General features: G+C 40.5%; 1 protein-coding gene across 1 annotated transcript; it reads right to left on the bottom strand.

Moving 5' to 3' along the window:
* Positions 1-288: 288 nt before the first annotated feature.
* Positions 289-13331, bottom strand: LOC129410970 (uncharacterized). The gene is made up of 8 exons (XM_055160276.1): positions 13262-13331; positions 4296-4331; positions 2889-3485; positions 2184-2444; positions 1797-2081; positions 1180-1476; positions 746-1051; positions 289-678 (listed from the first exon to the last, which is right to left on the bottom strand). Exons 1-8 carry the CDS (start codon positions 13329-13331, stop codon positions 533-535), a joined length of 1998 nt encoding a protein of 665 aa, XP_055016251.1. The 3' UTR covers positions 289-532.
* Between the last annotated feature and the right edge of the window lie 713 nt (positions 13332-14044).

Genomic DNA, 14044 nt, shown 5'->3' with positions numbered 1-14044 from the left:
TGGCAAATGGTTAGAAAAGTTAATAAAATTAAAGTTTAGGACATTTGCAATTACAACACATTGAAAATCAAAAATCTGATCCCCCCTCCCCCTCCCCTACATCCTGGATCTTATTCTTTGCTAGGTTTTATAGAAGTATCAGTTCAGGACTCGGTATCGTCAGATACTCAAAATCAAATGACTCAAACTTGGACTCAGGGACAAAAAAAAAAATTGATCAGGACATCCCTAATTATAACATGGCTTAAAGTTCACAAGAATCTATTTTGTGTAATACAGGAACTTTGAAGTCATTATTTAGCCCTATTGTCGTTCCTGCCTTATTGAAAAGATAAATAAACACGTATAGAGCTTTAACACCTTCAAGACACTGTTACATCAAGGAAACACTCACCCAGACACACAAACATTCACACACCACTGTACATAGACACTGGGGGCGAGGGAGGACTAAGTGTCTTGCCCAAAGGCACAACAACAGCATTCATCAGTGGGAGGTGGTATCAATACTGTTTTATGTGGGAGCAGGATTCTAACCTCTGAACTTTGGATCAGAGTTGTGGTCTGGTCTTGTTTTTGTCCTGTGTTTTACCTGGCAGTAGAAGTACAGTGCAGTGGTGGAGATGAGCAGGATGAGAACATGGATCCCGGCTCTCAGGAGCAGGTCTGAGTCTGCCACTGTACAGATGTTAAACATAAATATAATCATAAAACAAAGGATCTTCAAACAGCTAAAGAACTATACCTCCACGACCGATGTACAGGGTCACGTTCTTCATGATTTCACTTGAATTATCTTCACTGTAACCACAGGTGTAGTTCCCTGTGTGTTCAGGACCAAAGGCTGTGAACAGGAAGTGTGCAGAGTGATTGACAGATGGCAGGGTGTAATTCCCACTTGGAGCCAGCAGGTGGAAAAAAACAGAGAAGAATGGTTTATCTAAAAAGCAGGAGACACTGAAGTCTGCACCGGACCTCACAAGAGCCCTGTGCCCCCTGGACTGAAAAACTCCCTCTGAGGAGACCAACGTCTTGACACCAGGGTAGGCGTCTGTGGAGAGAAAACTGTCATGAAATAATCATCAGATTATTGTGCAGTTTGAAAAATATAGTGGGGGATTATAGTCAACCATGTAATCCACATAATCATTTTTAGAAATGTGACAATATAGTACAGACCTGAGCAGATCAGCCACAGACTCTTTTTGTCCTGGGTCTTGTTGGAGATGAGACAGTCTCGGAGGACAGCTCTCCGCTTCACACACTCAGGGTCCAGCCACCAGACAGGCTCGATATTAGAGATATAAGAAATGTTAACTGCCAAACCACAGCCCAGGTTTTGACACAGAGCAGAGCCCAAGTCTAAGTCCAAATCCAAATCCTGGACTGAAGTCGTCACTGGTCTCCATTGGTCCTGGTGTCTCAGATGCAGGAAACCACCACAGTGACGTCCATTGAGCCACAACAGAACATCATCTGGACACAAACAAAATATACGGTGAATATAAAATGTGAGTCATGACAGAAAATAATGATTCATTCGATGTAATGAATGAAGAAATAACTTTAAACAATACATATTTCTTCATTCAATGTAATGAATGAAGAAATAATTTTAAACAATACATATTTGGGTCGGTCCATATGAAATCAGTCACCCTCCCCTATGAGCCATCTCAGATTTGGCTGAAAAAAATTCTAAACATTTCTAAAATGACCAAATGAAAGAATCTTAAATTTTAGCTCAATCCCTTTAGTTGTTCCTTAGTTATGGCCTGTGTTGGAGGGCGTGTTACCTGTGCAGGTGATGTTGGCAGCAGCTGAGCAGAGCGTCTCAGAGCTCTCACAGTCCTTCAGTGCTGCCTCTGCTCCACTGCAGTGAAAGGACCTCCCCACAACAGATCCCTCTGTAATCAACGCCCCCTGGAGGTCAGACACTCCTCCACAATCCAGTTCCCTGCAGATTATTTCAGCCTCAGTCTGACCAAAGCCCTCTGCACACACTGAGCTCCACAACTGGTCTGTGTGCACCTCCAGAGAACCAGAGCACCGGCCTGGACCACCGCTCAACCGCACCGAGTCTGAAAACCACAAACAAAACCACGACAAGTCAAGTGAGGAGCAGGAGGAGGTGTCTGGGGAGAGGGAGGAGGAGAAGGGAGAACTAGGATGTAGAGCTGTACCTGGCGGTGTGGTTAGACGTCCGGTCACAGACGCACTCCATTCAGATCTGAATGCACTGATAAAGATTTCGTAAGAAGTGTTTGACTTCAGGTGGAGGAGTTCTGTAGTTCGTTCATATCCTGGGACAGCTACCAACTTTGTGTAAGGTTTTGTTTCTAGACTAAACTCCCACACCTCGCTGCTGCCACTAAAAGTCCATGAGACACGAGCTCTCCTCGGCTGAATGTCGAAGAAACTCAGAGATTCAGGCTTTGGTTGGTCTGAAAATAGAAGTGAATTTTGTGAATATCCACAAGAATCTACTGCAGAACTATGTTTAAATAGGAAATTCATGAATTCTGGAGGTGTTGGAGATTTCAGATGAGCTATGACATGTCCCACTTACTGAGTGTTTGTGTTTTTTGTGTTCTGAATGGGCCCATTTACTTCTAATAATCCAGTACTTCAGTATTGGCTTGAATAAGTGATCGGGCTGGTCGGGCCCTGCTCACGATACTACTACAACCTCCACCATAACCTGTACTACTGACACCAGTGTGTGGCACCCTCACCTCAAGCCACGTAAAGACTCACTGATCAACTAATTATTTACTAATTCTTCTATTTTGTGATTGTCATTAAGTTCTTAATAGTAAGACTCAGAGCTGCAGTGACTTCAATCACACACACAGATGAAAAAGAAGCAAGACGAGGCAACAACTCACCCAGCTTCTGTTTGATCCAATGACAAAAAGACTGAGTTAAGTCTCTCAAAGTGTTTGAAAAACCACTAAAGTCTTTTACAGTGTAGAATTCAGGCTTATCAAGATCCATGTCAATGTCCTTTAACTCACTGTAATCTGCACCTTTAACTCCAACTATAAACACTTTTGCATTTAAGAACCAAAAACGCTTGATAGTGTCTCTGTTTATGCTCGATGAGTTCCTGTCACTGATCACAATCAGAACATCAGGTGCACTGAATATAGCTCCTTGGTCTGTGTGGAAAATTGTTTCCACAACAGATTCCACAGCGTCAGTGGTCAGGTCTCCAGGAGAAGCAGGACTTTGTGAGATCTTCCTCACTGCACTGACCACAGAGGGCAGATCGTGATAAGTGTTCAGGTAAAACTCAATCTCAGGTTTTCCACCACACTTCACCAGAGCAATCTGAACCGAATCAACAAGACCAACCACACCGAGGATCTGGACCAGAGCCACCAGGAAATCCTTCACTTTGGAGAAATCTTCTGAACTGATGTGGTTGAATCTATCCAGAAACAGCAGCACATCAGCTCTGTGGTCCTCACTCAGAGAGCACTCTGCACAAGACAGGAGACTAATCAACACAACTTGGACCAAATTAAAGTTTAAAGATGTATTATAATTATTTTACATTTTGGCCATTGTAAACAGCAAGACTGAAATAAAATATATTATTGTCATTCTAACAGATTTATTGACTGGTTAAATTTTTTTTTAAACAAATAAATAAATACATAGATAAATGATGCAGAACACCATTATAACATGGTTAGCATTTTTAATGAACATTATTACTTCTTATTCGATGGAGAATTTTAGAGAATAGACTGTTTACTTTTAGACAGGAGGAAATATTTGAGATCAGGAGATGAGAGGTACAGTATGTTTAGGTGGTGTTAAAAAGCCTGACCCCAGTTTTCTAAATCTGAATGAATCCACTGATTCATGGAGCGAGGAGAGGAGAAGAGGAGAGAGACACAGATGAAAGAATGAAGAACAGAAGCAAAGGACAGATATATGTTGGACAGAGTCCAGGTGCTTCTGGAGACGTGTCGGTAGAAAACTAGTCCATGTGAACACATGAAACACGATAAGAAGACAGGTGTAAATGTCCCAGGGAGCAAGAACTCACAGAGTGGATTTTGGAAATACAGAACCTTCTCAAATGACTGAGAAACCAGTGTTTGGACTGCTGCCTCTGTAAACCCTCCTAGACTGCACTTTTTTAATGTGGCTGACACTGAATTAACCAGATCTTCTAATCCATATTACAGGAATATCCCAGGTGTTGACAAGGCCACACAACACCAGACAAACTCCTTTCTAATCTAAACTTGTCCTTTTTGAAGCAGTGAGGAGGTATGTACCTGTTTGAGGGTTCTGTGTGATCTGAGCCCAAGTCCCTGAAAAACACACAGATTAGATGAGTCTCAGTTATTTTAGACCACTCATTGATTGTGTTCAGCATGAACACGACACTGCAGGATAAACCTGTGATCAGCACCACATTTCACATGTTTTGTTTTCTTCCCACCTGATATTGTATAGATGGGCACAATAAAATGACAAATTAAATGTCCTACATTACACAAAATGTTCTTCTTGTGAGTAATATGGGCACTTTAACCACAAAAGAGCAAGATTATTAGCCCTTATTTGTTGTTTGGAGGATTGGAGAATTTATTTTTTTCACCAGTTTTACCAACACTGACATTATAAAGCTCCTGCAGTTGTCGTCACACAGTCCCAGCATGTATCTCCAAATGGTGTGGGCCATGCGTGCTCCTCAAAGAACAAACTTTATTGGAGTTTCAGAGATTGTGGATTATTGTGGCGCACTGGGATGAAAACATTCTCAAAGACAGAAGAAAGACTGAGCCTTTTACCAGACTGACAAAACTCCAGACTGACGGGAGAAGTGGATTTCTGCAGCAATATTAATCAAACCGGACATTAATTAAGCTATGAATGTATTTTTACATCAATATTTTATTCTTTATTTGGTTTAATTTGAATGATTAAACCATAGTCTCTAATGATTCAAAAACTGTGAGTTTGTGTATTGTCAATTAGTATTAAATAGTCTATTAATGAGGCAAATAGAGTAGACTGAAGAGAAATGATCCCAAATGCTTTTTGCTTAACACTGTTAAGAAGTTTAGCATTAATTGACTGAGCAGAATTAATTAAGGTGAAATCTACATCAATCTATCTTTAAAATCACACCCACGCCAGGTCAGGGTAATTCATGTTTAATCTAAAGGAAAAGAAAATTCACAATAAAAATTCTAAAGCAGGGGTGTCCAAACTCTTTTCATCAAAGGCCACATATATAAACACAGACCAAGCAGAGGGCTCATATCCATATCCTAATTTGTGCATGCACAGTAACAATTTTTTGTTCCTGAGTAACTATTGAAAAAAGTTATGCAGTTAGCCATTTATAAATTATACTTTTTTTCTTGAGTTTTTTTTGTAACATTATTCTCTCTGTTTATCTTCATTGTCTGTTTCATTGTAAAATTTCCACCCCCTCGGTCCTCACTTCTTTTCGGGGGGGTCTTGCCCAGGGCGCCAATCTGTGTAGGATCAGTCCTCACGTGGACGCGCACAGATCATCAGCCGCTGATGATCAGACACGCGCCACGGCTCTGCTCCGCGCGCTCCGCTGATCTGGACACCGCGCGCGCTCCGTGACAAAACTAAAGGTCACGTGTGAGCACTAAAACGAGTCAAATGGGCTCAATATTTCACCAAACTGCTGCAGAACACTGGAAGACGCCAGGACAACTCGAACATCTTGTATCTGTCACCATAAGAGACACTTACACCCGCAAGCGGCAATGAAGGGTCTTTTACCCACTAAACCTGTTGCTTAGTAGAGCTACATTAACCTGGAACATGTGACCACACTCAATTCATTTATGAAGTGAGATTTTTAGACTTAAATTACTGACAGTTGGACTTTAAAATGACTAATCTAGATTTGTGTAATAATTAAGACATGATAATTTTTGTTTAAAAAATGTAAACTATAAAGTTGAAATAACGCTAATAAAATAAGTGCTTAATACGATAAATCATGATTAGTCATAATTCAGGTTAACCTGATATTTTATTTTATTTTAATTTGACACCACTAAAAAAAGGAATAAAAACTCATTCACTTGGCTAACATCTGTGTGTCTCTTCACCATGTTTCCTCAACAGATTTCTAATTATGATATGAATAATAATTAACAGTAATAAATAATAACAATCAGCAGTGGAGTGGTAATCGGGAGACACAGGAGATTTCTCTTGACAGGAGAGGAGTGCGGCCGGAGGAGCGGCTGCAGCTGCTCTTCCCGCCGGCCGTGCGCTCCCTCTCACATCTCTCATGTGACCCCAAAACCTCAGAAAAGTTCCTCCAGTGCAAACTGCTGTGTCAAGGCACTGTTAACGTCAACTAAACACTTTCAAAATAAAACAATCTGCATTGATGAACTGCAGAACGAGCCTTATTGTGAAAAGGTTTTAAAATGACAATGCACTAACTCTGGGCACAAACACATAAAGCTGCCTGTCCAGAGCCACAGTGACTTCAGCTGATTTTTTGACCTAAGTCATGCACTGAATGGAACATTTCACTTTAAATAAATGAACAGAACATGTAAAAGAACAGAACAGACCAGCTGTTTATGCAGAGTTTTGAGCACAGATGAGCTCTCACAAAGTTATTCTAATATGCCCATTATTATTGGCAAAAAAAAAAAAAAAAAAAAAAAAAAAAGAACTAAATGCAGCAGAATACAGGATTTTTTTTTTTGTAAAATGCTCTCTTTTTTCTTGCTCTCTCTCTCTCTCTCTCTTTTTTTTTTTAACAACTGACAAATAGGGCTGGTTGTTTGCTGATTGGACGCTGCATTGCAAACTCTCCCGGAAGATTTCAGAGCCCACTCCACCCTGATAACAATTAAAATCATAAAAATGCTACTAAATAACTAATAAATATATGTGAAAGTAGCCTTTAAAAATGAATAAAATAAAAGTTTTACCAGAGCAGCAGAACAAAAGGACAAACACCAGACGTCCAGAATCCATGTGTAGAATAGAAATAAGCCAAGACCAAACCAGGACTGAACCAGGTCTAAACCAGGTCCGCCTATGAGCTTGTTATGCGTTGTTCTTATCTGATGTCACTTCCTGCTTGTGACATGCAAAACTTATCTTTAAAACATGGAACTCTTTCTGCATCTTCAGATAATAATTAAAACTAGTGCTGTCATGCGATTAAAAAAAATTGAGAGATTAATTAATTATGATCTGTAATTAATTAATCTAATTAATCTCATTTTAATCTCACCTAAAAATTGCTGAGAAAAGCCTTCAATTTGAGGTATTTTCATTTAAATTCATTATTACATTATTGTGGCAGATCAAAAGACTAATATAGATTTAAAAAAGTGACTTTATAAAGTCATTTATTGTTTAACAAATCTCTCCAAATTGTCTGTTGAGCCCAAGTCTCCATGAATAAGAAACTGTTTGTTGTAAAGTAGCAAAGACGAGGAAATCTGAACATAATAACTTTTGTCTACTTAAAGACAATAAAAAGTCCAGTCTTTCCTTAACCATATTAAAAATATTATTGATAGATAAATATATATGAGATCACTGGTTTTAGTCCTGGTTTAGACCTGGTTTAGACCTACTTTAGTCCTAGTTTAGTCCTGGAATGGATTAATCCTGGTTTTAGTCCTGGTGTTAGTTCTGGTTTAGTCCTGGTTTAGACCTGGTTTAGTTCTGGTTTAGTCCTGGTTTAGTCCTGGTTTAGACCTGGTTTAGACCTGGTTTTAGTTCTGGTTTTAGTTCTGGTTTTAGTTCTGGTTTAGTTCTGGTTTAGTCCTGGTTTAGTCCTGGTTTAGACCTGGTTTAGACCTGGTTTAGACCTGGTTTTAGTTCTGGTTTTAGTTCTGGTTTAGTCCTGGTTTAGTCCTGGTTTAGTCCTGGTTTAGACCTGGTTTAGTCCTGGTTTTAGTCTTGGTGTTAGTTCTGGTTTAGAGGCTCACAGGAGGAAGCGCGGTTTACGCCGCGTACGTGAGAAAACACGATCCACACGCGGCTCACGGGAGGACAGCGATGTCCGCGCAGTGTCTACGGAAGGAAACGTGGTCCACGCGCGTTCTCAGGTTAATGACGATGATGAAGGTGTGTGTTTGTTTGTGTTGTGTGTTGTGTTTGTGTTTGTGTGTTTTGTGTGTTTGTGTGCGTGTCCCCTCATGTGGCAGGTCACTATAGGACAGTAGTGCAGACATCATGAGCCTATGCAGGTTGTTTTCAGGCGATATTATATTTGTTATTTTCTTTTATATTTCACGTCGGGAGAAGAATTTCCAAGACACGAATGTGTTTTTTACCTGTGCACTGCTGCTCTGTTCTACTGGCTCTTCCACCTCGTCCATTGTGCGACTGACGCCGCCAACGTTAACATGACGTTTACATCGCTTTTACTGCGCGCGTTTTGTGTGGGTTTCCGGCAATGAGTGGAATTACCGAAATAAAAAAATTTATAAATGTGTTTTGTGTGTGTGTGTTAGAGGTAAGATCTTAAGACCGAGCCCCAAGCCCGACCCGACCCGACCCGAAATTCGGGTCGGGTCGGGCTAAAATGTCAATCATTACTTCGGGTCGGGTCGGGCTCGGGCTTCAAATAAATATATGTTTATAAAATGTATGCTAAAACGATGTGTGGATACTAAACTAAGGAATACTTGTTATAAAATAAATAATATGGATAAAACAGAGAAGTAATGTAATGTTATTGCTATTTAACTACTAAACAGGATCCGCAGAGCCAGAGCTCTGCGCACGTGAACGCCCCCTCTTAATTTAATAATCTTCCCCTCCGCAAGTCTGCATCTATTTTGACCTGGTATCCCCAATATGGAGGAGCAAGAAGTTAAACTAAAGGCAGGAGAACTGAAAAGACAAACACGCACCGGTAAGAGTGAGGTGTGGAAAAGCTTCAAATTGATTGTTGAAAATGCTACAGAAACTTGCGTTGGCTTCGCTGAATGTCGTCAATGTGGCGCTTTGCTTTCATACGAGAGCAAAAAGACTGGCACCTCGACGCTGAGCACTGCTCCTCCTCACAAATAAAATATGACATTTCGGGTTTGCTTCGGGCTCGGGCCTGCAAATCAAGTTAATTGGTCGGGCTCGGGCCGGGTCGGGTTTTAATACCCGCGGGCCGGGTCGGGTCGGGCTGGATTTTTTAGGCCCGATCTCACCTCTAGTGTGTGTTGTTGTCCCAACAACACATAAAAACAGGTTTTATAATAAAGAAACTCACATACAGAAACACTAAAGTTAGAGATTAAAAATGAGATTAACGCGATTAAAAAACATAACGCGCTAAATATGACTGTAATTAATTAATCGCAATTAACGCGATCATTTGACACCACTAATTAAAACACACATATATATTTTTAAATAACTGTGTAGTGATGATCCTTAAGGCCCATTTACACTATTTTATGATCTATAATGTTATTTCCTCATCATTGTGTTTTGTTTCCGTCACACAATGCACAAACGCTGCAAATTTAGGCCGTGTTCTTCTCTCAAATAGAAAACACTTTTTAATGTCATGTGGTAATACAGGAAGGGCTCCACTGTGGTTTAAAATTCCTTCACTCCTTCAGAATCATTTGGATTTCAGATCTGGATTTGCCGATCTCTTCTGAAGTTAAGAAGCAGCTGCTAGCTTGAAAACCACTTCACTTCATGACATCACAAGAGGCGTTTTCAGGCCGACAGAGAACCGTGCCGGTGCTGGTTCCCGCACCTAATCTTGAACGACTCACATGTTCATGCCAGAAGTCAGAGTGTTCGGGAACTGACAAGTTGTTTCCCAATGTGTTAAAATAAACAAAGAAAGAGCAATTGCAACTATCATGTATGAAATTAAACCTTTTAAGTCTACAGAAACTATTGCATACCGTTCGTCTTGCATGTATTCATGTTTGCCTGACAAGATTACATCTTTGGATTGGGCATTGCTGCTTCCTTCTCCACAGCACATTGGTGTTGTAGCAGAGCTTGACGCATATAAAGAATGACTTGTATAAGTACAAATGCTCGCTGGTGTCGATGATGCGATCCATGATTGTAATTTTCCTCCCAGTGACATCCGTTTTCATATGGCCTTGTTTTTATTTGGTGGTAAATCCGCACCCTCTGTCGATGACGTGTCATGAGTTCACGTAAATGGTTTGAACGCGAGTTGTTCAACAGTGAGCACTCTGCTTCCAAGTGGAACTGGTGTGGGAACCGGCGTCGTTCTGACCGGCCTGGAAACAGCCAAGGTGGAAAGGAGCATTTTAAGATTTGGAGATGTAGACAGAATAATAAATAAAGGATTAATCAAACATGTGAATAAAACAAAACACAACTCTGGATATGTTTTTGAGAAGGTAACAACATTCTAACATGGGTTAATGCTCAAAAAAAGTCAATTTTGTGTAATTAAAGGTCTTTAAAATAACTAATATTTTGTCCATGTAGGCTATGGCTGTTTTATAGTTTTATTTTATTTAATCAGTGGTGTAGCGTCAGGGCCTGCAAGTCCTTCTCTGCTGGCCTAAAATAATATCTGAATCACAGACTGATGTTAATTATATTATTATTAAATAATTCCAAATGGTCTGTCTGCTTCCTTTCAGAGCTTTTCCAATGGACACATGTATTTTCATATTAAAGCATTTGACCAATCACATTTAAGCCGTCACTTGTTGCTAGGCAGAGTCAAAGTCAAAGAAGTGCCTGAGGAATTCACGATCCATTCTGCAGGCCCTCAAACATAAAATACGTGTCCATGAAACTGTTCCTCCAATCAAATTTTGAGTCGATATCGCCAGGGCCTTTAGCAGGCTTACGACGTCACTGGATTCAGACCCGCTGATTGGACAATCAGAGAGCGAACCAGCCAGAGCTAGCAAACTGCATCTATAGCGGAACCATGTCTAAACCAGGACTAAACCCGGACTAGTCATGGACTTGAGAGAGAGAGAGAGAGAGTGAGAGCGAACCCCCATAACAACAGAGCAGCGTGTCCACAAAGCTTGATCGGGCAACAGCTGTACTGAGCCCCGGCGCGGTACTTTCATCTGCGGTCACCCAATAGTTTACGCGGTCTGCACCTTCAGGCCTGTCCCAACAACAGTCCTGGTTTAGCACCCCAGTGCTCCTCACTTCTTCTCCGTGCACCTCGTACCCCCCTCTCCTCCCTTCTCCGTGCTTAGAATCTCCACGGCTCTTTATACTGTGTTTCTGTGTAATAAGATGCTTTTATATATAAAATAATTATTGAGGAGTGGATTGTTTCAGACGGAGCACTACTGTATTTTATAGTTCTGTGCATTTGTTTAAATACATCGGTAGTCCAAACAAAAGCTCAAAAAAAAAAAAAAATATATATATATATATATATATATATATATATATATATATATATTTTTTTTTTTTTACTTTTGCGGGACCACCCAGAATATACAATATTATGGAATAAATTTGTATGTATTTTTTGCATCATGCTTTTGTATATTTATGGAGATCTGTCAAGTGGGAACTTGGGTGACGTAGGCCTGTGGCCTGAGCATTGGACAGAATTGCACAGCTAACCATAAGGAGGGTAGGGAGAGATCACAAAATTAGTCAAACATGCATTAAAACAGGCACTGATGACATCTAAAACCCCTTCAGGCAATGTTATAACATGGCAGAAAGCTCAGAAAAGTCTATTTTGCATAATAAACCCCTTTAGGGTTAGGATTTGGGTTAGGTTTAGAAATATGCCACTTTATGGTTTGATTTATGAATATTATGGCTAATATTTGGGTTAAGTTTAGGGTTAGGGTGCTAAGTTTGTTTAAAGTTAGGATTTGAGTTAGGTTTGGAAACATGCCCATAAGGTTAGATTTAGGAACAGTCAGTAGCTGATTGTTAAGGTTAGAATATGGGTCAGGTTTAAGAACATGCTATTTTAAGGTTAGGATTTGGGATTTGGGTTTAGGAACATTTAAAACAAACAAAATATTTTAAACATAACAAAACAAACATGCAGCCAGACACTCTAGCACAGGGGTGCTCAATACGTCGATCGCGATCTACCAGTCGATCGCCAAGGTCGTGTGGGTAGATCGCCGTGTCTCGTCTCGGACTCTATCACGTTTGGACTCGGTCTTGTCTCTCACTCGAGGTCTGACACTGGACAAGTGCGATCATATTACGGCCGCTGCTGTTGGCAATAAACTTGTACCGGGGTGCGGGAGCGTGCGGAGCGTCTCACTATAGCCTGTGTGTCATTTGGAACACGCGGATACTGTGCGGCACATCACAATCACACATGCTCCCTGTGCGCGGCTTGTCCGCAACAGCGTTAGTCCTTGTGTACCAGCGTGTATCACAGGGCAGGTTAAATCCTACCTGTCCATCTGCTCACGTCAGCACACCGCTCCTTGCCTTCTCACGCTCTCGCTCTTCCCCGCACACAGGCTCCTGCCACAATGCGCGCAGATTAGAAGGACAAGACAAAACGCGAAGCAAAAACTGATCTAAATTTATGTTAGAGTGTTGGCACAGAGGATGTCAACAGCACAGAGCAGACCTACCGCGACATGTGGCCGAAGTTTGTCTAATAAACGTGCACAAATACATCTGGGTTTGGTTTGGTAAATGAGCAGAGGCTAAATCCCACTGTAAAACTAGTACTAACCATGTAACTCCAGTTAGGAACTTGAAAAAACAGGTTTAAAAATCCTAATCACTGTCTTCACTTTTTTCAGTTTTCTGTAAAGTGCTATTGAAAGTTCTCTTAAGTCCAGTACAGTTTACTTGACTTTTTATAAGTAGCTCGCATGCTGAAAAAGTGTGGGCACCCCTGATTCAAGTAATTACGAACATGTAAAAAGTTTAATTGTGTTGAGCAGTATTATCTCATGACGTTATGCAAGATACCTCAAAATGTGTTGTACATGTAAGAATTCATAATACATTTACAAATAAATATATGTCTAACATTTTTGTATTAGGTGGTAGATCTTTCAGACACGATCATTTTAAAAGTAGCTCACATACTGAAAAAGTCTGAGCACCCCTGCTCTAGCACCTTTTAAACACTTTTGAACAACTGAACAGGCTATTGCCTATTGCCATAAAATTATTAGTTCAATTAATAGCCTAAAATAACAAATGCTGGCTGCTATGTGATCATGGGGAACAGTGGGACCTCTCTGTGTGTGTAGATCCCGATGTTTGAACAGTGTAAGCAACCCCAATTTTGACTCACTGTGGAGCGACATGTTCGCATGTTGGTTCTTGCTCTGATCTTCGAGCATTACATTCTCTATATTGGCCATTGTTGGGAAAATATCCAATTTGGAATTGAGTGGGGACGTCATTGAGGACGTCATGAATCGTGTACCCCACTTAAAAAATCCCCACTCCACCACTGCCAAACACAGTCCCGTCCATCAGGGCCTGGTGCATGTGGGGGCCTGAAGCCTCTGTGATGGGGTAAACTTGATACTCACTCTGCGGTATGGGGGGAAGGGGCAAACATGTTTAAAGAACAAAAACACTGGCACCTACAGGGAACTTTTAAGGCTACAGCATGAATGAAAATCTTTCCATGCATGCTTTTTATGAGGGAACAATGTTATAAGATGTTGGAAAGCTCCAAAAAGCAGAATTTACATAATACCCCTGTTTAAAGGTCCTGTATTACACAAAATTTACTCATGTGACATTATAGTGACATTAGAGTCACAAGGTGGAACAGAGTGTTTATTGTTTGCAGGTTTATAAGTTAAACATGTGTGAATGAAACATCATCACCTGGTTGTTTCCATGGAGATGTTTTTACCTTGTTCCACAGTAAGGCATCAAACTTGTAGCATCACCTGCCTGTCTCCACGGAAATAAACAAGACCAAGTTACATGCCAGATCTGTAGAGAGGCGAGCCTGCTTATCATCAGAATGTATGTTTTTAAGGTATCAATAAAAAACACCTGTAATTAAATAAATGCAAAGAAATTGCATCTCCATGGAGTCAAAAGTGAATTTGTGAAA

Source organism: Boleophthalmus pectinirostris, unplaced genomic scaffold (genome assembly GCF_026225935.1).
Source record: "Boleophthalmus pectinirostris isolate CB_2022bp ecotype Guang Dong unplaced genomic scaffold, ASM2622593v1 HiC_scaffold_3, whole genome shotgun sequence".
NCBI lineage: Eukaryota > Metazoa > Chordata > Actinopteri > Gobiiformes > Gobiidae > Boleophthalmus > Boleophthalmus pectinirostris.
This window is presented reverse-complemented; position numbering and strand designations above follow the sequence as displayed.

Bases quoted from the DNA above. Each gene is read 5' to 3' on its own strand.
- LOC129410970 (XM_055160276.1), bottom strand. From the start codon at position 13,331: ATGGCCAATATAGAGAATGTAATGCTCGAAGATCAGAGCAAGAACCAA. The intron at 3,486-4,295 runs GTACATACCTCC...TGTCTTGTGCAG, and splicing joins CACACAGAACCCTCAAACAG to AGTGCTCTCTGAGTGAGGAC. The intron at 2,082-2,183 runs GTACAGCTCTAC...TGTGGTTTTCAG, and splicing joins ACGTCTAACCACACCGCCAG to ACTCGGTGCGGTTGAGCGGT.